Source organism: Varanus komodoensis, unplaced genomic scaffold, assembly GCF_004798865.1.
Source record: "Varanus komodoensis strain SLA01 unplaced genomic scaffold, ASM479886v1 scaffold1, whole genome shotgun sequence".
NCBI classification, from domain to species: Eukaryota; Metazoa; Chordata; class Lepidosauria; order Squamata; family Varanidae; genus Varanus; species Varanus komodoensis.
In genome coordinates, this window is record NW_025335268.1 from 61,256,590 (window position 1) to 61,282,506 (window position 25,917).

The following is a 25,917-nucleotide window of genomic DNA, read 5'->3' on the forward strand; positions in this document are numbered from 1 at the left end:
ATGATAGTTGAGTTTAGATAACATAGAGGTTCTTCACCTGTGCGGAACTGCCTCACACCAAATATATTCAGCTGTTCTGCTGTTCAGCTTTCTTTAAATTAGATCCAGGCAGAGATCTGCTTGCAGTTTCAAGAGCTTCTCACCAAGGCTGCAATCAATGCCATTGTTTTTAACAGGAGGATCGCATCTATCTTTGTAGCACAATCCATCGTTTATGCACTTACGGTGGTAGGGGGAAGAACTCATTTGCTTGCACATTACACAGCAAGTATGTGTTGCATTTGCTTCCTGTTCCAGCTGCTGTATGCATGTATTTTCTGGACCCCTGAATAGCCGAAGTTCTCTGGGCAGTTCACAAATATGGAACATACAGGTGACTTCTTATTCAGGTACTGTCCAGGTCCAGTGTTGCTTCAGTTCAGTCACTGCACATGCCTGTTTGTCACCAGTTCAATATGAAACCAGGTTTGGTAATCTACCCTCTCGACTCTTCTGAAACTGCGGCCATGACACAGGTGTGCTTTTGTTTCCATGGCTATGAGCGATCCCTGGGGACCTGAGCCAGAATGAAGTTGCCCATGGAGTACTCATGCAGCTTCCTGCCATTCATCATGGGTGGCTACAAGTCGGCCCAGTCCACCCACAGAATGAGGTGCATTGTATTCTCATTTTACACATCCTTAAATTTCAAAGCCAGAGCTTAATACAAAGCCATGCCTTAATGCAACTATTAATCATGGTTTGATCCAACCAACCTAGTCCTACATTAAGTGTAGCATAACGGCAAAGGCGCTGAATATTGAATCAAAAGGCTCTGGTTTGAAATCACTAGGTGGCCTTCTGCAAGCCACTATTTTCTTGCTTTGGTCCCAAATCAGCAAGATGAATAATAATACTCGCTTCCTACAGGACATTTCCAAGGAATCCAACAAAATTATACAAAGGAAGCAGCTTGAACAGTCGAAAGACCCATACAAAGGCTAATCCTAGATACTAATAGCTCACTAATTATATAAGAGAGACTTCCTATGTAGTCAATGGATCCAACCATGTACAAGATGGAGATACTAAAAGTCTTGGGGAAATTTCCCACTTTGCAGGACAGAGAAAGATATGGTGGTAAAGAAAAACTCTGACAAGGACAGAGCATGTCCATTGGTGACAGAAAGCTGAGCGTATGTTAGGAGTGGAAGGAAAACCAGAGACATGCAGTAACAGAACGGACTATCTTGAACGAAGCACAACAAACAAGAGCAGCCCACACGGCAAAGTTTTGTTGCAAATTCTGCTTCTTACTATCATAATCTCCATCTCTGGTTTTCTTAAAGAAAAGCCAGGAAAAAGATACCTTTAAAAGCACACCCAAGGGGTAGAAATTGGGCATATTTGGCTTGCCATCACTTTCTAATGTTTTTAATAGTGCATTAAACATGATTTTAGATATTCTTGCACTATCCATAGTATATAAATACTATTAAGAACACCAGTAATATTTTTTTAAAAAATTCTATGCCAGGCAGAATGGGGTGGGGGCTCGGAAACAGCAGTGAGAAATGCAAGGCAGGCTACAAAGACTGAAAGGCACCAAGATGACTATGCTGCTCTGGTGCTGAGCAGAAAGGGATGAAAGGAGACAGAGGTTGGCCACAAAGCACTTTAGCTCTGATTAGTGATAAAGGAAGAAGTAAGATGTCATGTCTGGCCTTGCTCCCCTCAGGGAAGAGAATTCGCTTTGGTGGAACAGCCCTAGATTATGATAACAGTGATTCATGTTAGAGGCAGAGAGCTATGGTTTTATGTAGGTGATTTTTCTGTATTTTATGATTGCTGTTAGCTGCCCCGAATGGTGCATGCTAAAGAGGGTATATACACAAAGTAGGTAAATAAATGCACAGCTACATGCATAACAAATGTTGTAGCTGATGAAAGACTAGAACTAAGTTTTGAAGGAATTCAGATACCCCTTCAGTATAAGTGAGGATCTTCATGTTATGAGTTTCTCTATCAATAGTGTTTTCCTATAGGCCCAAGGAAACCTATGAAATGATGTTTCTAGGCCATATGCTGGGTGGAAAGTTGTTCCAACTCTAGCTAATAGGGTAATATCAACATATTTCCTTCCAGTTTTGTTCTTCCTGTTGATGTACACTGTAAATCAGAATGTATGTAAGGCTCATTTCTGTATTTCTATTGTGCTCTAAATTGACAATATATCAATATATATTGGCATTGACACAGTTTAACAAATGAATCAAATTCGATACATACTTTTGTGTTGTATTTTTGAAGAATGTGATCTCTGCTAACAGAAAGTTGGCTCTTGATCTAAACTCCTAAGAGAAGAATGGTTCTAATATAAGGATGACTCGGTCTGGATCTAACCCTGTAATTGAAACTTGGTGGTAATATTTGAAATTAGTGGTTAATAACATGTTGGTGAATGCCTTGTTCTTCAACAAGGAAAAAGATCTTCCAAAAGGAAGAATATAATGCTATATTTTAATATCCTGGTAGTCTTATTTTAATAATTACCATGTCTTGATTTGTTTTTGGCTATATCTTAGGTGAATGGCAAGCTAAATCTAAGGGTTTCTAAAGTATTTGTAGTATGTAGCTTTTCATAATATTCATGAAGTTAATTTATTGCACAAATATTTTCACTTGCCTGGTAGAAAATCTCTGCTTTTAAAATTATTAACAATAAACCCTTGCTACAAATCTGGAATGGCACCAGTAGGGTTGTTATGTATCCAGTGTTAGCATTCTTGTATTAAAAGATACAGTACAAATAGACAAGCACACATGCTTGCTTGAACTTATTTTTAATAAAATTTAATAAAGCTCTTATCTGGGTTGGAGGCAATGTACAAATATTAAAAGCATAAACATTAGAAAAATGAAAGAAATGCAAATGCAAAGGAATATATTCCACAAGCAATTTATCTGGATTCAGACAAGGCTTCTCAGCCAGGTCACAATATTATAAGCTAGGAAAATGTCTATCATTGTGATAGGCACAATTCTTCTGTGTGAGCACTGTATTTTTATTTTTTTAACTGGCCATTCATAACCATGTCTGTTTGCCAGGAAAAACAAGAAAATCTGAACTGATAGAGGTAGCTACTATTTTGCACATTAAAAAAATACTTTAAAAAATAAAACCAGACACCTGCAGCATCAATCATGCCATTCTGGATGGTTCTCCAATACTCTGAAGCAGATTTTGTAGAGATCATGAGTGAATGCAGGAGCAAGGGAGAACAAAGACCCAAGAGCTCCCTCTTCTGCAAATTCTGGATGAAAGTCAATGACTGGCAATGATTTGTTGCAAATGGGTTTTTTTAAATGATTTTATTAAGAACACGTATAGGGAAAGAGACAATAATGCTGCAGTACTATCCAGTATCTGCTCAGAAAATAAAATTATAGGTGAAGTAAAAAGAGCAGCTGGAAATATGTGGGGACCCAAGAAAATTCATACGGATTCTGTTTCCAAAGAGTTCATTTGTTACAACCTAAACGTTCCCAGGCAATTTCTCCGAAATTTGCTTTTTACAAGTAAAATAGACTGTGATATCAATTGCAAGCATCAGTTGCTTTTAGCCAAATATTACAGATAGTACTGGAAATATGGATCAAGATTATATTTATTTCTATACAGCTCAATTGCCAAAGCTCTCTGGGAGGTTCACAAGAATTACAATGCCTAATGCAAACAGCTGACAGAATATTCTTATGCCATCAAAAGCCAGGGACTAGAGGACAGTCTTAATCTGGTATGAGAGCACTGACAGTGTTGGTACCAGGTAGCCTTCAGTGGAGAAAGCATTCCATAAACGAGGGGGAGGGGGGCAGCATCAAGAAGGTTTCTCCCCTTGTTACAGCCTTCTGAGCCTCATTCAGATGAAGCTTCAGAGAAAGGCCCCCAGTGTTGAGCAAGGTGTCCTGGTAAGTTCATGTCAGTGGAGGGACACCATTGTCCCAAGCTATGTATGCCTCAAGCCATGCAAGGCATTACAGGTTAAAACAAGCACCCTAGATAAGGCTCAGAAACATACAGCAACCAAGAAAGGCAGGCCAGATTTGGTTTTATAAGCTCAGACCTTCTGCTCCGTGTTATTAATCTGAGTGCTGCACTTTTGACAAACTGCAGTATCCAAAGAGTCTTCATAGGGGACATTGCAGTAATCCAACTTGGAACTGAACAGAGTATAGACAACTAAAGCCAACCCATCTCTCTCCGGATAGTGACAGAGCCAGGCCATCAGCTGAAACTGAGAGAAGGCACCCAGTGCTACTGAAGTCACAAAACCTCAAATGACAAAAATAGCTGCAGGGTAAAACCCCAGGCAATGAGCCATCTATTTCAGCAGGGTGCAATCCATCCAGTACAAGGCACACACCCACCATCTGGTCAGAAGAACCACCTATTACCAGCTACTTAGTCTTGTCTGGATTAAGCTTCACTTTATTCAGCCCATTGTCACAGCCAGGCACCAGTCTAGCATATACACCATCCAACCTGAAGATGATTGAGTGATTGTTTTTCTTTACTTCCCAAGAGTCAAAGCACTCTGGCCAATTCACAACTATGCATAAAAACACAGAGTAAATACAAAGATGAAAGGGAGGAATAGAGCTGTGTGTCATCAGCATACTGAGAGCAACACAATCCCAACTCCAGATGACTCCACTTACTCACTTCAAGTAGATGTTAAATATCACAAGAGACAAAACCAACATATTCAGTGACCAATAGTATGGATGAGACAAGGGCAACCTCAGGCTGACTGGGATGAAGAATTAGGTCACACTTGCCAGATATCTGCTTCTCTGGGGGAAAGAAAGGCTTTCCACCCACACTGCATTAACCCTAACTTGACAGGAGTGACTGAGTGATCGAGCGGTTCAACCCTTGGGAACAACAATGGTGGATGCTTGGACATATTTGCATTCTGGAGGAGAAGCAGCAAGGGGAGTTGTCTGAGAAGCAGCTGTCAGCACTGGACTTAGGACAGATTCCTTCCTCAGCTATAGCTGTGGGCAAAGAGGGTTTCAGGGATAAGATCCATTCCATGACTTTTGGAGCCAATTCTGTTACTGTTTTTCAAGAGATACTCCCGTTTGTGTTTCAGTTTAAATGGAATGCCAGTGAATGTTAGAGTAAATCACTTTCCTCCTCAATAAATTCTGTCTTAAAACACTTGTCTGAGGTCCATGGATCAAGGGAGGTGATGGTTTGGTCACCTTCCTCAAGACCTGCAAGTATATGGAAAGAACTTGGGAGTTAAAGAATAATAAATGCTGGAGAAACCAAAACTGACAGAGCCACTCATCCCTCTTTCTAAAATATTGGCAGAAAAGCAATGTGAGGCTTGTGTGGTCCTCAGAAGGATGTGGGAAATCCCTGGCTCAGTCAGACATTCACCTGGTGCAGTGTCCTGCTGGCCAAGTAGATTCCTTCAAGATGCTCACAAGCAGGACATGAAGGAAATATCCTCACCTTCATGAGGACTCATCTCCCCTTAATTTCTCTACTTCTCTAATAAATTTAGGGAAGGGAAGCAGGTAGATCAGGATTTGCAGTATACCCACAAGTGTTGTTGAAACCCATTTGTTTGACAAAAGCACCAAGAAATGTGACTTTTCCTATCTAGCTTTGGCTCTGAGATGAAGAAGTATAGGGTGGCCAGGAATGGGCATTTATGTGAAAGAACTGGGGGTCAATACAGTAATTTTACTGTTTAAAAAATAGCCAGGACTCAAAACATGCACCCTGACCTTTTATTTCTAAGAGCATGTCCCTTGTACATGGCACTGGTTAGTGGATTTCAAACACAAGAATAAATAAAGCCAACAATCCTGAACTGTGTCCATTCCAGATCTAACTTAACCTCCCTCACCATGTCTTGCAGAAGCAAATTCCAATGAATTATGTGATGTGTTAAATACTTTGCTTGGTCTGCCCTGAATTTCCTACTAATTAGTTTCTTTGGATGTCCCCTAGTCCTGGTATTAGAAAAGAAGGAGAAATATATGTCTGTATGCACTTTCTCTATAAATCCTTATCATGTTTCCCTTATATTGTGACCGCTTCAAGGAGTTTACTCTCAGATAAGGATATCAAAGTTGCAGCCTTTGTCACATGTCTTTCTAAACCAAAAAGGCCTATTGTTATAGCCATTCCTTCCACGGAAGATGCTCTAGCCTCCAGATCATTTGAGCTGCCTTTTTACAGTTCTAGAATAACCTTTCTAAGAATAACCTTTCTTTTTGGGTGGTTGCACCATAGATTTTTATAACAGCATTATGATACTGGCCTTTTAATTTTTCACCCCTTTCCTGATAAATCTTAGCATGGGACTTGTGTTTTTCACAGCTCCTTCACACTCCTCCTGGACAATTTCTTACATAAAATCTTGACCTAAGTTATCTGAAAGTGTTGTTTATATGTAAATCTGGCTTTTGCTTTTCAGCAAGGAAGTTCACTTTGTTACTCAGTTTAAACTGAGGGTTCAAATTACTGTTGCTATATAGCCACAGCATTTCCAGGAACAGAAGTATTTATTCTTCTTTATGGGCACTTAAATGAGTAAATTACTCATGTAATGCATGTATGTAAAGGAAGTCTAAGAGATTTTGCATTATCTAAGTTGTTCAATCTGATTTGAATTATTCAAGCAGAGCAGTAACACAGATTTGTTATCTTTGGGTTGCAATTTCTCTAGCATCTTTAGCATGTATTGCTTTGTAAAACAGTGTATGCTGTAAATCTACTACAGCTTAAATGAACATCAGTGCATGGAATAAAAAAAGAAAGTATATGCTGTATATTTCAGCAAAAGACATTCTAAGTAGGTTTCTTTCCCATTTTGCCATGCTATTTTCTGTAGAGAAATAAATTGCAGTCCCGCAGTTTTTATTTCTGCTTTCCATAAAAACATACACCAACAAATGGGTTTGTACCAGCTGAATGAGATTATCTAGATTTTGCTGCCAACACTGCAGTACAAGAAGTCTGGTTTATTTCTGAAATGCATGGAGAAATGTAAAGTAATCATTTAGAAGTGACTTAAGATAGCCACATTAGGGACCGAAATAAGCTCATCAGATCCTTGACATACCTTTAACTTCATTTTCTACTGAGTCCTAAAGAGAAATGTGAGAATATAACATCATGCCCCTTTTACACTGCAATCCCATTGACTTAGATGGGAAGGATTTGTTCATAGGACAGAAAACTAGAATGAAAAGCTGAGGGGGAGACACAAGGAATGAATGCAAGTGTCTTCCTCCACTTGCTCCCACTCACTTAGCTATCTTGAGACCAGGAGCATCAGATTCTTCCAGAGAAGGGTTCGGTTTGCCCTTACTTACTACTTAGTAGGAAGTCGAAACAGAACTTATCTGTTGTATGTACCCAAAGCACTGAAACTATTTCAGTGAAAATCAGTTTTAAGGGAATATATGAAATATAGCCTAGAAAGAATGAGTTTGTATGTTCCACTCTGTAGACTAGCTGTGAGCATTGTCTGTTCACACTGTCACATTCCTCCACATAAGCACACACAGAACCGAAGATAAAAGGACTACTGAGAAATGGACCACACATGTTGTAAATTGAAGGCATGTGCTAGATTACTTGTTACTGCAAGCAAGGAAATGGCTTTTGACATCCTGCAAATGACGTCTAGTGCACACTGGCTTTTAGCCATAAAATTGTGTATTGGTGTATACCTACAATAGGTTTTAGGAATCTGACTAGCTCAAAGTCAGTTCAGCAGCACTTCATCATCACTAACCTTCCCCTTTCAGTAACTCATTCTTGTGAAGCTCTTAGCATTCTATACAAGGAAGAAGATGGAAAAATGGTGCTTCCTAGAAATCTCCATTCCATATCTTAAGCTGAAATCTTCAAGCCATTCGCTTCAATTTAGCCAAATGAAGTTAATGATGCAGCTCCAAATCTGATTATTACAGTTTTAAAAGCCTTTAGCATTCTAGTGCCAAACATAGGCACATACTTGGAAAGGAGCATGACCAGAATAAAACTAGAATTTGAGCACATATTGTTCCTCAAAAAGGCCTTTCATAAATGGAGCCACTTCATCATCTTTTTCCTTAACTTTTATACTTAGAGGTGGCCATCTTAGACCCATCATAGCAACTGCACACCATCACTGTATTCCTGGATATAAATATATTATAGAGAGATTATAAAATACATTATAGCATAGATGTAAAAGATTATAGCATTTCCCACCCAACCACCCCCACCCCCAGCTTTCTCTTCCTTGTATTCTGCTTTGATCACTCATTGCTAGGGAAAACATGATTGACATTTTGTTCAGGGTAAAGGAGATTAAATACAGCCTGTTATATAGCAGTTTTATACTCATCGTACTGCAAACACATAAAAATATGTTTGTCACCTCTATTTAGATGGACCAGGATTTTCCATCCTAGAAAATGATGGCCATAATTCTCTACCCTAGAAAATGATTTATTGGGTCAATGTTTGACAACTACCATCCCTCACCTGTATTGTCTTCTAATTAGTTGTTAGGCAAAATTCAGAGTGCTGGTTTGGACCATAAGCATCTAAGGTGCACAGCTTTGTGTCCTCAGCACCTGACGGATTGTCACCTCTCAGATATACGTAGCCCTGCCTGGGAGTCCAAGCATGGAAGTGCTTCTTCAGGGATTCCCAGCTACCCTCATTCTGAGGTGACAAGAGATGTGGCTTTTTAGAGGTAGCCACTAAAATACTTGGGAATACTCCTTTGGAATACTCTCCCAAAGGAAACTTGGCTCGGTACCCACCCAACTATCTTTTCTATATTTGATTAAAACTTTTATGTTCTCACAGAGTGAAATATTTTCATATTTTGAGTATTTGTCAAAATTATTTTGTCAGTTTGGTGTAGTTTTGACTCTTGTACCTTAGGGCAGTTTAAATGTTTACATCATATTACATGTTGTGTACATCTGTTGGTTTGATGTGATTGTTCTTGTAGTTTTGCTGAATGTATATGTATTTAAATTTATTTGTGCCCGGCAGTTTTATTTTATCAGGAATTGTGTGTGTGTGTGCGTGCATGTTAGACCAAAAAGATGACTTAAATGAAACTGAAAAAAATGGTTTTAAATATAAAATGATGTGCACTGTTTTTTAGAAGGGAGTTGTTCTAAATAAATTTAATAGTCAGCAGTGAAACACTTGATTGGATTGTGGCGAGCAGTAAGCCCCAGTGATTAACAATGGTAACAAAATAAGTGGCAATCTTCATTGTAAGTAATCTCAAAGGATAAAGTATTCCCAAACTTTGCCCTGCAAGTCTGGTGTGATGCTAGTTTATATGTTTCCTGCTGACAGCAAAGCACAGACTTGATTATTCTGTAGTGATGGTGCTATGGAGACCAACAGAATCTGACACTTGATAACCTAAGCCCTTTTGGGACAGCACAGATATTCAAGAATGAAAATAAGACATCTGCTTTTGACTGGAATTACATTTCTTCTTGTTCCTAAAGGTGGCTTAGATAGGTAAGTGTTAAAGGATAAGATGAATTCAACATGTTGGGGTGCAAAAGCCAAAATGAAGCAATCATGTTTGATATGCTAATTTGTATTACAACAAATAGCATTGGAAATAAAACGTTAAGATCATTTAACACAGCAAGTCCCAAGTTTGGCAATTAGACTGCCAGTACAAAAGTCACAGAGATTTTATAAGCATATTACAGTTTTGTACAATAAATTATTCTGTGCCTGATTAAGGGAAAAAAGGAGGTCGAACTACATGTTGCAAAAATTGCAAAAAAGTGGAGTGATGGAGAGAGAGGTATGAAAAATAAAACTGTCAAAAACATTGGGTCTTCTCAGGGTGCCAAAGAAAAATGTCACATTCACATGCACACAGAGATCATGTAATATAGATTTAGCAAGTTAACTGAAAAGCAGTGACCAAAACAAGATGATTGGCAAGAGGAAGAGTTTGTTGCCCCTAACAAGCCTACATACTGTAGATCTGTAACTATGGTTTCTGAAAGGCCAATTCTGGGGATATGCCAAATAAGCTTAATCAAATATAATTGATAATGATTAACAGAAATTACTTTAAGTGAAGAGAAACGGTGCAGGCATAAAACAATAATGTTTAATCTACATACTAAATAAATGTATGCCACAAAATAAAAATGCAGTCTGAACAGATGGATTTCAAAGGGCTAAAGACATAAATCAGGAGAGAACTAAATTAGAAGAGTCATGTGATGCTTGACAACAAAACAAACAAGAATAAGTATCAAAATGAAGATGGATACAAAAACAAGCATGTCTGGGATACCAAAAACAGTACAGATCTTCAGAGATACCTTCTAAACTATATAGTCCATTAAACCATAGATTTTTATTCTTTCCCTCAATTGTCCTAATGTGTTCGATGTTCCCCATAATAATTTGCAGAATCTTCAGAGAACTTGGAGACTTGGAATCCAGTTAGACCATGGCCAGCCCGATCCTGAGATAGAGTGAATGCCTCAAGGCAGATGATTTAGAATGTACTACAAAGCCAGTAAATTGATAGTTATTTAATTTACTATTGTGGTGTTTTTACTCCCAGAGCAAGGTTCTTGAAGGGTTTTATGCTGCAGGGTGAGGGTTAGGGTTAGGGTTAGGGCTAGGGATGTGTGAGAAATATGTTTTGGAGGTTAGAATTCAATGGATTTCTCTGGGCTCAACTCCCTGAGCTCTGGTCCACTTCCAGGAGTCCAAGTTCCTGGCAAATACACCCAGCATTTGAGCACCGCTTGCCAGGAACCACACCGCCCATGACTGCAATACAAGCTGCATCCCTCTTCTACACCATTTGCAATATGGCTTGTGTTGCAGAAGGCTCCCAAGCATGAGAAGAGGTCTGCTCACACTGGAGGGGTGGATCCTGTGGAGCTTTGATGCATCCCTAGTCTCAGGTCCCATAATTGAGTATTTTGTGCATTTATGGAAGGTGGGCAGGCTTTGCTTCTCTGTTGTGGGCAGCAAAATATCTTGGACTGGCCCTGCATTGTTTGAATTAATAGCAGTTACAGAGGTGGTAAAATAAGCAAATAAACCACTCCATGTCAAAAAACAGATATCAGGAGAAAGAGCTTTGAAGACACGTTTGGTGATTTTAGCTCCCATCTCCAGTATGAAGTGGTCCAGCAGGCATTAAACAAAGCTTCTAATGCAGAAGAGCATAACTCATCTCCTTGCACATCCTGAACAATCATGTTTTATCCACTCTTTCTTTTTTCTGTCTCAATTTACATCAGGGTCTTTGTGTGGACACAACTGCAATAGAGCCATAGTGTTATCTTGGGAACATTGCCTGCTTCAGTGCAGCAAAAATAAGCAAGAAACAAATATAAATATTTAATTATGCACCAAAGGTGTAATCAAAGTAGAAGCTGAAATGCATGCTTTCAAAAGTTTATTATTAAAGGAGAGAAGAACTGTCTTGTTCTTCTATCTTCGTAAAATTGTGCTTGGTAAAATTTAGGAGCTTCCCAATCCTAACTCTGGAGGGGCCACGTAGAGAAGCCCTTCTGTTGGTAGAAAGATGCATAGTCAGATGGAGGTTAGGGGTTCCCCTATGCCTTGTAAGGGCCCCATATAGGTCTGCCTGGATTCACTGGAACGTAGACCCCTTTATTGACTAAGGGAGATCCCAGGGTCAGCCACCTGTGCTGTCTTAAGAGCTAGAATAATGGTTTCCTCCCCATTCGTTTTAAATGGGGAAAATGATTTTAAAACACCAGACTGGTAAGGTGCGCGCGCGTGCGTGCACACACACACACACAAATTTACAACTCCCATACACCTTTCATACACCTCTTTGTTCACACACCCCAGCCTACATGATATTGTTTTGCTCTAATTAAATAATAGCAATATGTATTTAAGAGGAACTCTACCCACTGTAACAATGAAAGATCCTCATTAACACTAGAACCCTTATTGTTCCTCAAACATTTATAGGATGCCATAGTTGCTGCTACAGATCTAGTAAAAGCTATGTGCAGGATTGCTATACTTAGAACACAAATTTCACTATTCCAGTGCAGTGTTATACTGGGCAGGTTTGCATGACACAAGAAGCCATGATGGTTTCTTGGACAGGATGGTCTGACATGATGCCTGTTACTTGTTGGGAGTAAGAGAAATGGCAGTCTGAGCCAATCAGCTGGCTGCATTCCAGTTACTGATTCAGAATCAGAAAGTGAAGAATGTTTCAGTTAAGATGGTGGAGGATGTGCTAAGGCAAGATTCTGGGATTCAGGAGAAGAGGGTGATTATCTCAGGCCAGGCAGTTCCTGGGAGCAGTCAAAAGATGTAGCCAGTGGGAGGGGTCTCTGAGGATGAAGAACTTGCAGGCACAAGCCAGGCCCATCCGGTCAACTCCCTGACGAGGTTTCAGCAGAGACAGGATGTCCAGCTGAATGAGCAGTGCAGAGGAAGAGCCATGCTTGCCTTCAGAGAGCCCCTCCCAAAGGGATGGAGCTGGGGTGTGTTCATAAGGAGAGTTCCTTGAGATAAACACTAGATTGGTTCAACAAACTGCTCTGTGCATGCTCAGGGAGCTGCTCTGGTGATTTGTAATTAGAAGCAAGAAAGAAGGTGTAAGGAAAATGGCCTATGGTTGGTGAATGTTCAAAGAAGGAAATGTGGCTCACAATACCAGTTGTGGTGTTTCAGCATGTTGTGTTTGGTTTTTAGAAACCACTCGAAGCAACAATGGTCCTTTCTATGATTTTCACACTTCATGGTTTCCCTGGTCATCCAACTCCAGCATTGTCATTTCCACAGTCCTGCTGTGCAGCTACCACAGAGTCTTCTGCCTTTGTTGCCTGCCTCTTCTTCACTGATCCACACAAAAAGGGCTGGATGGCTGGAGTAGCTCCTACAGTTGCTAGTCTTTGCAGTTGCATACCAGGACCATGGAAACCATGATCAGGGGTTCAGGCAACATGACAAGCCATGGTGGTTTGGAGAGTCCATAAAACAAACCATAAAAGAATGGAATCATTTAATCATAGATTAGTAGAGTTGGAAGGGGCCAGAAGGCCATCAAGTCCAACTCCTTGCCATGTAGGACACCAAGTTACACCATCCCATTTAGATGACTGGTCAAACACACTTCAGTGAGGGAGAACCCTCACTGTCTGCAGGTAATGGATCCCATGGTTGTATTGCTCTGCCAGTGAGTCTAAATCTGATTTCTTTTAACATAAGCCTGTTATTCCATGTCCTGCACTCTGGAATGAATGAGAAGAAACCTTGCCCTTGCTCTTGTTTCTTAACGTGGTTGCTAAAGACCAAATTGACCATGGTGAAATATCAAGGCTGGGTTTGAACAATGAGACAGACAGACAAAGATAAAAATGCTACCATGGCTTGTCATGTTGTCTGAATCCAGCCATTGCTCTCAGGAAAACCAACTTCATATGCCACATCAGTTTTTTAAATTTGGATTCATCATCATTATCTCCATTACAGCTCCACCTTTGTTCCCACAACATGAACATGGAAAATAAAACCAGCTGAGTAAGCTGTCATAATAATGACAACAGCCTTTCCTAGACTGTTGGCTGTTGAAGGTTGCTGAATATTGAGGGCTGCTGCAAGGTCCAGGAGAATCCATTGGTTGCATTTACCATGTTGGACTTTCAGGTTGCATTAGTAACCATAATTCCCCAGACAAAATTCATCAAGGAAATCTGCTTCCTTCAAGAATTCCTGGGTGGTCACCACACAGGTAATCACCTAGCCCCAAAATAGCAAGTTGGAGGTAGACTAGCAATTACTGATGTTACTCAGCTGAGGACAAGTTTTCTTCTTATATTTAAGAACCTTTCATGCAGCTGATTAAAGGGACTGGATACAGCAATACAATAATACATACAAGTGCTGATGTGTATCATTGAAAATGCTCAAGCATTAGGCACTGTGGCTCTTCACATAAACTTCAAGAAAGTAAATAGAAGCTGCTTTGAGAACAGAACATTTGATATGCCATGCAGAGGGTCTTTTGGCTGGGATCCGAACACAGATGTATTTGTCAAATGTGCAAATGTTTACTTTATTGGACCAGCTTGAAGACAACATCCTCAGAGATCACCTCATTACCGCTCTACCTGAGAGAGTGTACATCAGCAACGACACATTGTCCAGCATATGCACAACACTGCTCGGGGGCTTTGGGGGCTTTGCAGGTGTAATGGAGTCAAAAGAACACATGCTGTGCTTGGACAGGAGGACAGGGATAATGGGGAAATGGTAGAAGGACCTGCCATCCTATTCAAATTAACCAAGTGAAGCCACCAAGATGCAAGCAGCTTATACAAGTAGCACTCTTTTGCCAGGAGGTTCAGATTCATGATGTAACTACACCTTGCCTGTGAGTTATCCCAAATTTTAAAAGTTGCCCATATTGTTAGTGAGGTATTTCAATATTTCTGCAAATCCACATTTTCTCAAGTTTGTCTAAGTGTTCCCTTTGTGCAAAGTGATTCCTTATCTACATTATCATTATTTTGATTCTGATATCCTTATTATATTATAGTACAAAGTGGAACAATAAAATAGAAAATATTGTATTATTTTTCCACTTTCTTACTTCCTTCAAAATCTGTAGCTATTACACACATTTCTCCTCTGAAAAATGGAGTACCCTGTCAAATAGCACAGTGAGGAATTGCATGCAGCAGCTCCATTCTTTGAATGGAGACTGCCATGTGAATAAGTATCTAATGTTCACCAGGAATGTAAAATGACAGTTCAGGAATTGCTAATATATTGGCTTATCTCTATCGCAATGACTGTATCTTTTCCTTCACAAGGAATCATTTCAAAGATAAGATACTTAGAAAACAAACAAACAAAAAAGTTTCTATCACAATTAAATTGCAATAATGTGTTTCTATAAAGAGGATTTTCTTTTTAATTGAATCCACAATTAAAACAGAAAAAAGCCCATACTGAATGTATAAGTAAATATCCTAGGAAAGCCATGGAGAAGTAAAAATAAAACAAAATAAAATAAAAGCAGTGGGAATAAAAAATAAAAGCAAAAATAGGGACAAATGGAAACAGATTGCTTGCTTGCTAGACACAGAGCCTCAGAAGGCTGTACTGATGACCATCTCCATTAATCAATCCCTTGACTTGAAGCAGCCACTTTGGGGCTAGATATAAATCAATTGGATTACTTGTGTAACTGCTCACCAATGTGAGAAATTGGTTGCACAGTCTAGGCCTTCTAGCGGAGCTGTATATATCTTTTAACTAAAGAGAGGCTCACATTCAGCAACCTATATTTTCTTGTCTCCTGGTTGTATGAAGGAGAGAGAAATAAACTGTGTGCATGGGAGCAAGGCAGAAAGAAGACATAACAAGTACACAGAGCAGATCATGCAACCCTCGTTCCCTCCTCCTTTACAATCAGGGTTTTTAAAAACGCAGCCAGAGTATAAGGGTCATCGGTTTATATTCTTCCAGGCCATTATCTCTCAGGAAAATTAATGGCTAGATACACTTGCGTACTCTCACGTATAGTACTGGGTCCACATCATGGAAGGGGAGCTGATAGGAATAGATAGGGAGAAGAATAGCTTTGTGCTGCTACAAGGACATAACATCATTTGTATCTCTGTGCATTTGGCCACAATGTGTGCATTTGTGTATGCTACTGCTTTTCTTAAACAACAGCTCCATGACAAGAAGAAATTTGGAAAAATTGGAAGGCATCCTAAAAGAAGTTTGAATACTTCTCTGAAGTGGGAAGAAGTCCACTGCGCATGTATGCAACCATCTGGGAACTATCACCTAAAAGAGTTCTCCAGATTCATACTCATTCGTTGTCTGTCAGCAACCCTCAAAAAGAGGGAAAACAAACTAAAGCCTTGGGTTTTGGTAAAACCATGAGAACAATTTGGCTAGAGAAAATCTGGGGGCGTGTAAGAAGACTGAAAGTGTTCAGAGTTACGAGGCAGGGGTGGGCAACAAGCACGTGATGGCTGCCATCCCCAGATGTGGTCCTGCCACGTCACCGCCACCACCACCATCATCATCATGTCATCATGGCATCTGTTGTTGCCAAAAGAGTAAATTTGACTTGGGAACAAATTAAATGGAACCCCCATAGCACTCTAGTGTTGTGGAAACATTTACCACTGAAATTTCAGTGCCAAACCATTAATTCTCTTCTCCTCCTTTCTGAGGTGCTCATGGGCAATGTACTCCCCCACAGGGGCTGTGGTCCATAGAGTTGGAAATGGAAATTGCTCACCCCTGCTCGATATGTTTTTTTAAAATATTAAGTAAAATATTAAATAACACGAAGGCCTTAAAGAATAAAGGCATTAAGAAGACACTTTGTGTCTCATGGACAACAGTGTGAAGAAGCAATATAAGGAACAGGCCTGAAATGACACAAAGAGAGTCTTAAACAGATTGAAGGCCATCAGGCAAGTTGTCGGCCACTGAGTGGGGGGAGGCTGCATTTTTCACTTACTACACTCCATTTTTACCAATGGAAAATATAAGCTTGAAAGATAGAACTATCTCCTTGTTTTGTTCCATTAAATGTCAGCAACCTTCAGAACATTCATCGTATTACAAGTGGCTTTGATCAGATATTTACTATTGAACAGTTTGCCTAAATAAATGCAAATATGACAAAACACAAAGAAGCTGGAGACAATTGCATAATTTTCAAAGAGACTAAACTCTGTTTCCAGGAGACCAAATTCAATTGGCACCACCTACTGAGAGAGTATGTTTTTAAAGCTATAAAGTGAAGGGATGCCTGACTTACTCAATTATAAACAATTGCCTGTAATGATATCTGTTTTGACTCACATCGAATTACCCTGCTGTTTCAGCATGCATTGATATTTCTGTCTTACTGTCTAAGACTTCTTAGCTGATATTTTAAATGAAGGAGACAGGGACCTTCTCAGTATATGCTAATGGAAGATAATACCACATATTTTAAAGGTTAAATATGGATTCCTCTGCAGCATAAAACCAAGGCTGGTATCACAAGGAGGTGTGTGACTGCTCTAGAGGTTCCGTCTACAGATTCATTGCACATACAGATACGTCCAAGCTCTTTAGTTTGAAACAAAGCCTCCAAAGGCGCTTAAGGGTAATACAAATGCAAGCGAAACACATTTTTATTTTTATTTTTGAGCACTGAATATCCCGTTTGAAGCCAACAAAGATTCTCTAAGAAACCTCCAAAAATAAATTAAAATCCATAAGAAAAACAATAATGCAATTCAGCAGTGCAGCCAAGAAGCTCCTAACATACTCACCAGAAATTCCATTTGCTAGGCTATTAACTATTCACCACAGTTTATCCTCCCCACTGAGCTGTATGCACTGGCAGACAAAAGCATGTTACACAGAAGCAGTTGCAGCTGACATGAACACAAGCCTAATCTAGACAAACAAAGACCTGATTATGCTATTTCAGAATGTTCCTTGTCAAGCCACTAAAAACTTCCTGGTCATGCAAGTACAGGTCCCAGGAAGAATATGTCTAGAGTTTTATGACATGCCTATTTTCTGCACACAAAAAGCTGAAGAGCATCACAATTCCTACCCACACACATCACATCTGAACTACATTCCAGAAGAAATGTTGCCAATTATTTAAATACTAGTTTACCTTCAGGTAAATATTATTAGGCCAACAACAAGAGAAAAGAACCTAGAGAGATCTAAAGTGAATGTAAGATGTGAATTATGCATAGCTACCAATGAAGTTTATTCCTACTCTTATTCTTATTATTTACATTTCTATCCCACTCTGCAGCTGAAACACTCTGGGTGGTTTACACAATCCAAGCATGTTGTAAATACTAGTAAGTACATCTTCTTTATTTCAAGGAAGTTCAGGCAAATCTCTAGCTCAAGAATTACTGAGACAAACTGAGAATGTTTCACTTATGGAAAAAAGCCCATCAAAAGCAACTTACATGATCAATTAGTTCACGGACCATGCCATTCCACTGTCCGCTGGCATCATCCCGGGCTCCATACTTTCCATCTTCAACCAGCCTAATTTCATAGGTGAATCCAAGGAAAGTTGATAGTTCTCTGAGGAGGTCAATGCAATATCCTTCAAATCTATCATTCCCATATAAAGGTTTGTCAGATTTTTTAAACATCACATATGGCTCTTCCTGGAAAAATCAGAAAAAAAGAGAAAAAGAGGGCATCTTTCAACTGTTGTGCTTCTGAAACAGCAAACCAAGTATACATTTTTCATGGTATATTTTCATATGTGCAGAAGTGTTTTGCTCATGTTACATGAAATTATACCATTACTAGAATAAAATGTTATATTTGGTCCAAATTATGTTTGGACTATATCTATAAAGATATAGATATAACAGTTGTGATTTAATTTTCTTGAAATTGATATATTTGTGTGCAATCCTATGCATGTTTGAACAAAGAAAAGGCCTACGGTTTCCATCATGACCCAACCAATCTTCTTCTGTCTAGAAATGAATAGGACTGACAATTTACCATTACGATTGTTTAGAAACTAAATTAAAGCAAGAACAACAGCAAAGAAAAATTATTTCAAAATCCCAATTAGCAATCAGAAAACAAATATAAATGCATGGTTTATGGGTTGTTCACCCACAATAAACACAATTGTAGAATTCAATGTTACAGTCCTACAAAGATGGATCATCATGACCGTATTGTGTACAATGGCATAGAATGGAACTTAATAGTCAATAGTTTTTGCTAGATTGTTCTCAGATCATTTAACTCCATATTTGTTGTGTTTGCAGCTCAGTGACAGAGCTTTCCTTACAGAATGTGCCATATTCATTACATAGTATCTCCAACAAAGACTAGGAAAGACTCCTTTCTTAAATTCCAGAAAACAAGCACAATTAAAGGTTGGTAACACTAAACTCAGTGGACTAATGTTATGGCTCAATATAGGGTAGCTTCCTATATTCACTGACTCTCCCCACTGAAAAATACAGCTTACAATTATTTTAATAAAGGTACAAACCTTGCATTTCACTCTCATACACACATTCTGCTCTATTTCATCGGCGTATGTTTTATGTTTGTTTAAATGACTGCATACAGTTCAGTAAATACATTAAAAGCAACACAGGAACAGTAAAACAGAGCAATGCAATCAGAGAAAGCCTGAGTAAACAGGTATGTCTTTAAGAGGTACATCTTCATTTGTCATCATTTCATTGGGGTGGACAGGAAGGGGTGGGGAGAGAACAAGCCTGCTTAGCCTTATTTAGTCATTAAGCTATTCTTAGAACAACAAACACACCCAGCAATTGACCACTGATTAGCAATTTACGTGATAAGAACCACAAATCTTAAATAAATACAGAATTTCTGCTGACATGCTATGGCTGTATTCTCTATGTGAAGCAGTGCAGAATATAGCTCTGATTGCAACAGAGTAAAGAGCTGGTCAGTAACTTGCTTTATGAGATAATGATGTAATACAATAATGGAGGGGAGGGGAGGGGAGGGGAGGGGCCAACACACCCATTTCCCAAGGTACTTCATTATTGAATTAATATATATACATATTCAGTCTTTTTCCTGCAAGCAACTTATGGCAACTTACAATGCTCACTCTTCTCTTTTCCATTTTGTCCTCACAATGACCTTCTAGGGTCGTGAGAAATGGCTGCCCATAAGTTGGCCAGTGAGCTTCATGGGTGAGTGGGAACTAGAACCTGGATCTCCTGAGTTCCAGCCCAGCTCTCTAACCACTATGCCACATGCACTCTCAGTATGTTTTCTATTTCCCTATACATAGAGGGTTCAGCCTGGACAATATGGCACTCTCTTCCCTTCTTTTCCACCCCAGCAAACCTTCAGTGTATTTATGCGCAGTAGAGTGCAACAGCAGCATGCTGGCAGCTGTATTGACCGGGAGGCCTGTGTGTGCCTCCCCAGTGCACATTCAGTTAATGTTCCCTCCCTCAGGCCCCACTTACTCATGGTCAGAAATCAAATAATTAAAATAACTATTCGGTGACTAAATTACGAGTCCCTTCATCTTTTCTTGCTTCCCTTGCCAGCATTTCCAAATGATGTTGCCCTCTTGCACTTAATTCCACTGACTTCTACTGTTTTTTGTAAATTCAAGGCAGGAAATCAAATAAAATCAGCTGTGTATAATTATTAATATCATTTTATATCTAAATCATTTTATATCATTATTATAGTTATTTTTTCATTTCTACACGACCCCATAGCTGAAGTTCTCTAGGTGGTTTACAACAGTCCATTAAATACAAGACAGTAAAATACAATAAAGAATAACATAAAATCTTATCAAAGAAACAAAGCAATTGCAATTAAACAGCCAAAACATACAGTAGAGAATGACCTTGTAAAAGAAAAACACCTGGGATGGGTAATTCCCTCAAGTCCCAAAGAGCCAAGTATATCTTTAAAAGCCTTGGCATAAAGGGTCCTCTAAACCTGGCATCAACAAGATGACAAGGTTGGTATCAGGTGGACCACAGTGGGGTGGACATTCCATAGATGGGGGAATCACAGAAAAAGCCTTTTCCCTTGTTGTCACTCTCTGAGTCTTTCTTGGACTAGACATTTGGAGGAAGGCCTTGGAGGCTGTGTAGAATGTCTGATTGCAGTTGGGAGAGATGCTCCAACAGGGATTGCAGTGCTGAGTTATCTTAGGCTTTATAGATTAAAACCAGCCCTTGAATTGGGCCCAGATGCATACGGGCAGCCACTGCATGCAGGCCAACACTGGTCTTATGTGTTCAGACTGATGGGTCTCACTTAATCTTGCTGCTGCATTTTGCCTGAGCTGCATCTTCTGAACAGTCAAGGGCAGCTCCACACAGAGTGTATAACAGTAACCTTATTTACAGATAACCAGAGCATAGGTTACTGAAACCAGACTACCCCTACCCAGATAAGGGCATACTTTGGCCAACAGCTAAAGCTGGACACCTGAACCTCAACTGACAAAGATGGATCAAGGAGAATGCCAAGGAGAACCTTCTCCTTCCAAGTTGAACACCCTACATCCAGATAGAGAAATCTAGACTGCCTAGACTGAGCTTTAGGTTGCTAGCCCTCATCTGGTCCATTGTAGCAGCCAGACATCCATTTAGCACATCGACAGGCTCACCTGCTGATCATGAAAGGAGAAATAGAGCTATGTGCCATCAGCATAATGATGGCAACAAGCTCCAAAAGTTCAGGTGACCCCACTCAGTGAGTTTGTGTAGATGTTAAATAGCATGTACACGAAGCAAATAATTCATTGGAAGAAAATCTGTACTTCAGATTTCAAGATCCTTGAAAAATGGCAGAAAGCCTAATACAGTATAAAATGTGATGCTCTGAGGCAAAGATGAGATGTTTTGAGAGCCAGTAATATACCCAGCCAGGAATGTTTCATGCACAAACACCCTCCAGTGCTGCAGCAAAGATAAATTATTTAGACCTCCTAGTCATGTCAGCCCATATTGACTTGGTTTCCCAGAGGAGAAGCTCAGAGACCAGAAGCAAGCCAAGATCAGCTCCCTCGCAAGTCTATGTCTGACCAAGTTTCTCAAAAATGTGAGTAGAGACACAGAAGCTACTCCAGAATAATTTTAAAAACATTCAGTCATACCTAAGCAGAAGTCAGAGCTGACAATGCTTCAAACCACCGAATTTATCTATTTATAGGCTACCTCAGGGTTGGAACATCATGTCCCATGGTACTACATATAATATTGTCTGCCTTGAAATAATACCTCTGTGAGGGGGTGCATATCTGAAAAACTGGAGCCAAAAATACAATAGTATTTGATATTTTCCCCCATGTTTTTCCATAAATACTTTTCTTCATCATGTAAATTAATCTGATTTTATGAAACTAAATATTACAGGGAGTTTATTTTCTGCTTATTTATTTGTATTCCCATTTGGTAGAATGTGACAGTATTCTGTTTTATTATGATCTGCTTATCATTTTATTACAATCACAGACATGCAGCCAAAAAGTCATGTAGTTTCTTCAAATTAATATGACGCCCTCTCAATATTAATCCAAACGAACTGAATAGAATACACATTGAACATAAGGTCTAATGCACTTCAAGATTTCCAGTTATGTTTTCAGTTTTTCTCATCTTCATTAAAAGTATTTTCCTCTGATCACTTATTTCTAGCCCTTCTGCACTCACCTCTGCATCTTTTCTCAGCTTGAAATTCACTAAACTATGCTAGGATAAATTAGCTTCTCCTCATAAAAATGGGAGACATTTATTTCATACTGGATTCCTCACAGCACTGAGCTGTGTGGTTCCAGCTGTGTGCTCCTTTGTGCGGGTAGCTTGCTCTACACACCAGTGGTAGGTAAACTAGTGTTATGGGCCTAACTTCCATCAGTGTGGCCAACAACTAGGGAGTATGGCAGCTGTAGGCCAAAAAATCTGGAGGGTACCAGGTTGCTCTGCACCATCAAAATAGAAGATTCCTTAGATGGAGGAATCTGTTTGTGTGAACTTTGCTGCTCCTGACAAGGGCTTGGAAGAATAACGTGCTTTCCAAGTGATCTGGAAATCAACAGCACACCTGCCAGCCATTAGTGATTACTACTGCAGTATGAGCTCTCCCATTTGAGGAACCCGCCACCAAGTATAGCTGCTCTACAGCACCTAAGTCTCAACTCACCTCACTGTGTCCAGCAGGAAGGCTGCATTTGGACCTCAATCCATGATTGTTCTCAGCCCCCTTGGGCTGCTAGGGTGAAAAGGCAAGATACTGATTACTTGACAATATTTGCTTTGCCTTTTGGACTGATAATCAATTGTTGGAGCACATATGGCAGGGGGTTTCTCATTTTACTGGCTATGCAAATGGGAACATGCCTATGAGAAACAATGTTTATGATCCTATCGTACATCTTTTATAGTTGGCTAGTGTACAGTGGTGGAGAGGAAGACACAGAATAATAAAAAGGTTTCTTTAAAAAAAGGTTTATTTGAAAACAAACATAACACAAACAATCAAAATGGTATACAGTAAAAAAATTCAGCTGGTTTTCTAATATAAATCTGTTTCCCATTTTAATGACAAACAAAAATAGTGAAAAATGTATCAGTATGAGATCAATAAGTATGGCTGCATCATCCACAAGAAGGAACACATTTTTCTTCTTCAGACATACGAGGTATGGGTTGACCCTAAAGGCAATTGCCAGAAGCTAAAGTGAGAAAGCAAACAAAAGGGGAGAAAGGGGACATCCTTGCCCATACCTCTGGTAAAGGAATACAAGTGGCATCTCAGGCATTAGTTCCGACTATGGCTGTTCAGGGATGCTGTAGTGGTTTGATCACATTCGTAAAGCCTTGTCCTCTGGTTTAGCAGCAAAGGCCACTCCAGTCTGTCAAAAGCTTTACATGCATCAAGGATTAGGATCACTAATTAGGATCAGAGAACTTACCTGCATGTATGGCTTCCACACTGGTTCTGTAATTGCTTTTGTGGCATGAAACCAACCTGGATGAGATGCACATCTGAGGTCACAAAGAGTTTAGCCTATTTGCTAGGGTAGCTGTGCACATATTCATATCCTGTCCTATACAACTAAGGTAACCTAGGGTCCTTGTGCAATTTGAGAATTATTTCAGTTCAGGATACCTTCCATATGTTGGCAATCAGATATCCTGCTAATATTCCATTAAAAAGTTCTGTATCTGAAGATGCCGGAAAATACACACACACACACACACACACACACACACACACAGTATTTGATTTGAACTTTGAAATGACCCCTAACATAAGGAGTAAGTAGCTTAGATGTACTAAAAGTTAGCAAATCAGTCTTTCTTTTGAATCTTTTGAAGTTTCTCAAATTAATCAGCCCAGCTGGAATAGGGAATAACTTATTTATATATTTCCTTGGGAAGTTTAAGGCCCCAAATTCCATCTAAAGGTAAGATAGTTACTGTTACCTTGTCCCTATCCCTATCCCTTATTAAATATAGTACAACTGCTGTTTCAACTATCCCAGTTTTTTCTTCCTTCTTCTTTGTTTTAACCAAATTTCTAAATAGGAGCAATTCTTTTTCTTGTTATCTTCTTCCAAGTTAAGTCCACTGAAGTAATGACAAAATAAGAAAGCTCAGGCCAACCAATATAAAATATATATATTCTGATTTCAAGTCTCTACTAATACCATTACTTTTAGTGTTAGTTTCTAAACTTAAGGAGTGCTGCTGATCTAAAGGACTTGATGTCAGCTTTTTCTCTGGAAGGGAAGATCTGTTAAAAGAATGCACAGTATATTTATATCTAGTCTTAGCAAGAGTACTTGAGATAAAACTTGAGTTTTATCCAGTTTAGTTTGTTCAGCCTTTGGGTTTCTTGGAGATGCATTACTCAAGACACACTTCTCAGCACCCATTAAAAGAGCAAAAATTATTGTTGAAACCTGCCTAGGGAGCGGTACGGCTAATGGGGCAGGCTAGAAATCAAATAATAAATAAAAATAAATAAAATTTGTAGTTAAAATATATTTTAAAATAAAAGGGTTGCAAATTAAAATAATTTAAATGAATTACAGAATAGATAAAAATAAGAAGTTTTTAAAAAGTTTATTATAAATAGAGTTCTTTTTGTATAACTATATAATATTTATTTATTTATTATCTTTATTATTATGTATAATAATAAATAACCTTAACCAAAGTTGTCTGGGAAGTGAAAAGTCATTAACAAATACATGAAATACAAAACAAAATTCATAGTGTAATTATAATAATAATAAAAAGCTGTGAACATCAATACGATTTAGATAAATCTATCCTTAAGCTATCAACTCTTGTAAAATTCCTGTTAAAAAAGTTAATTAATTGGAAAGATGCTTTACACTCCCCCACTTTTTCTCTTTTCCTCCCTCATCCCCTCCCTGCTCCTTTTTTTGCCTCCTAGGCAAAGCTGATGGTTCTCTCAATTCTATAGCAGAGGTAATGATCACAGCACTCAAGCAGAATATTCACTCTCTCAATCCTCCTTCACTATTTTATCTTCATTACAAACTGTCCAAAGCACCAATCACTGTTAAAATTATACTTTGTTTTCTTCCATTAGCTCTCACTTGAATTAAAAAAATATATCCAAATAGAATCTTTTTCCCCAGAAAGAAGAAAGGGGAGGCATTTTAGGACAGGAGTAGGAAGACCTCCAGATATTTTAAACTACAACTCCCATAAACCATTGCCATAATGGCTAATCAAGAATTCTAGAAGTCTGAAATATCTGGAGATTCATCTTTTGCTCATCCCTGCTTTAGTAACCTAAAGGATTGCTGAGAAGACCTTGAATCACTAAGCCTGCAACACTTCATCTACTCACCTGGGAGTAATTCCCATTTAACTTAACAGAAGTTACTTTTGAATAGATCTGTATAGAATGCATCTGTATATCTGTAGATCTGTATATTCTTGCTGTAGATATTCTGCAGTCTCTTACTGCTACCTATTAGTGAAAGTAATGAAACTGCTGGGAAAAAGGGAAACTTTGCAGCCAAATCATATCCACATTTGCTTGGAACTCACTCTTAAATTAGCATGGATGGGAATATGACCTTCAAAGAAGGAATCTTCTGCTCACTATGTCTTTCTGAGTTTAAAAGGATGCCAGATGTAATTAACATTTATGTCAGATATACAGAGTACACAAAAGGCTTTCGGAGTTAGCAGTTTGGACTTCAGAGACAGAGAGAATGATGAAACTGTCCAATAGCCACACCATCAGTCAAAACAATTTCATGTCCTACTCTGATATCCTGCTAGCCACTTGACAAGAGTCCCAAGCCAGAGACAGAT

At 39.0% G+C, this 25,917-nt stretch overlaps 1 protein-coding gene across 1 annotated transcript in view; it reads right to left on the reverse strand.

The window, feature by feature from the left end:
- The window catches only part of GRIK2 (glutamate ionotropic receptor kainate type subunit 2), a 531,310-nt gene that overhangs the window by 180,997 nt on the left and 324,396 nt on the right, over positions 1-25,917 (reverse strand). The window contains exon 10 of the mRNA XM_044427342.1: positions 18,028-18,234. Coding sequence (XP_044283277.1) covers positions 18,028-18,234 — 207 coding nt within the window. The remainder of the gene's footprint in view (positions 1-18,027; positions 18,235-25,917) is intronic.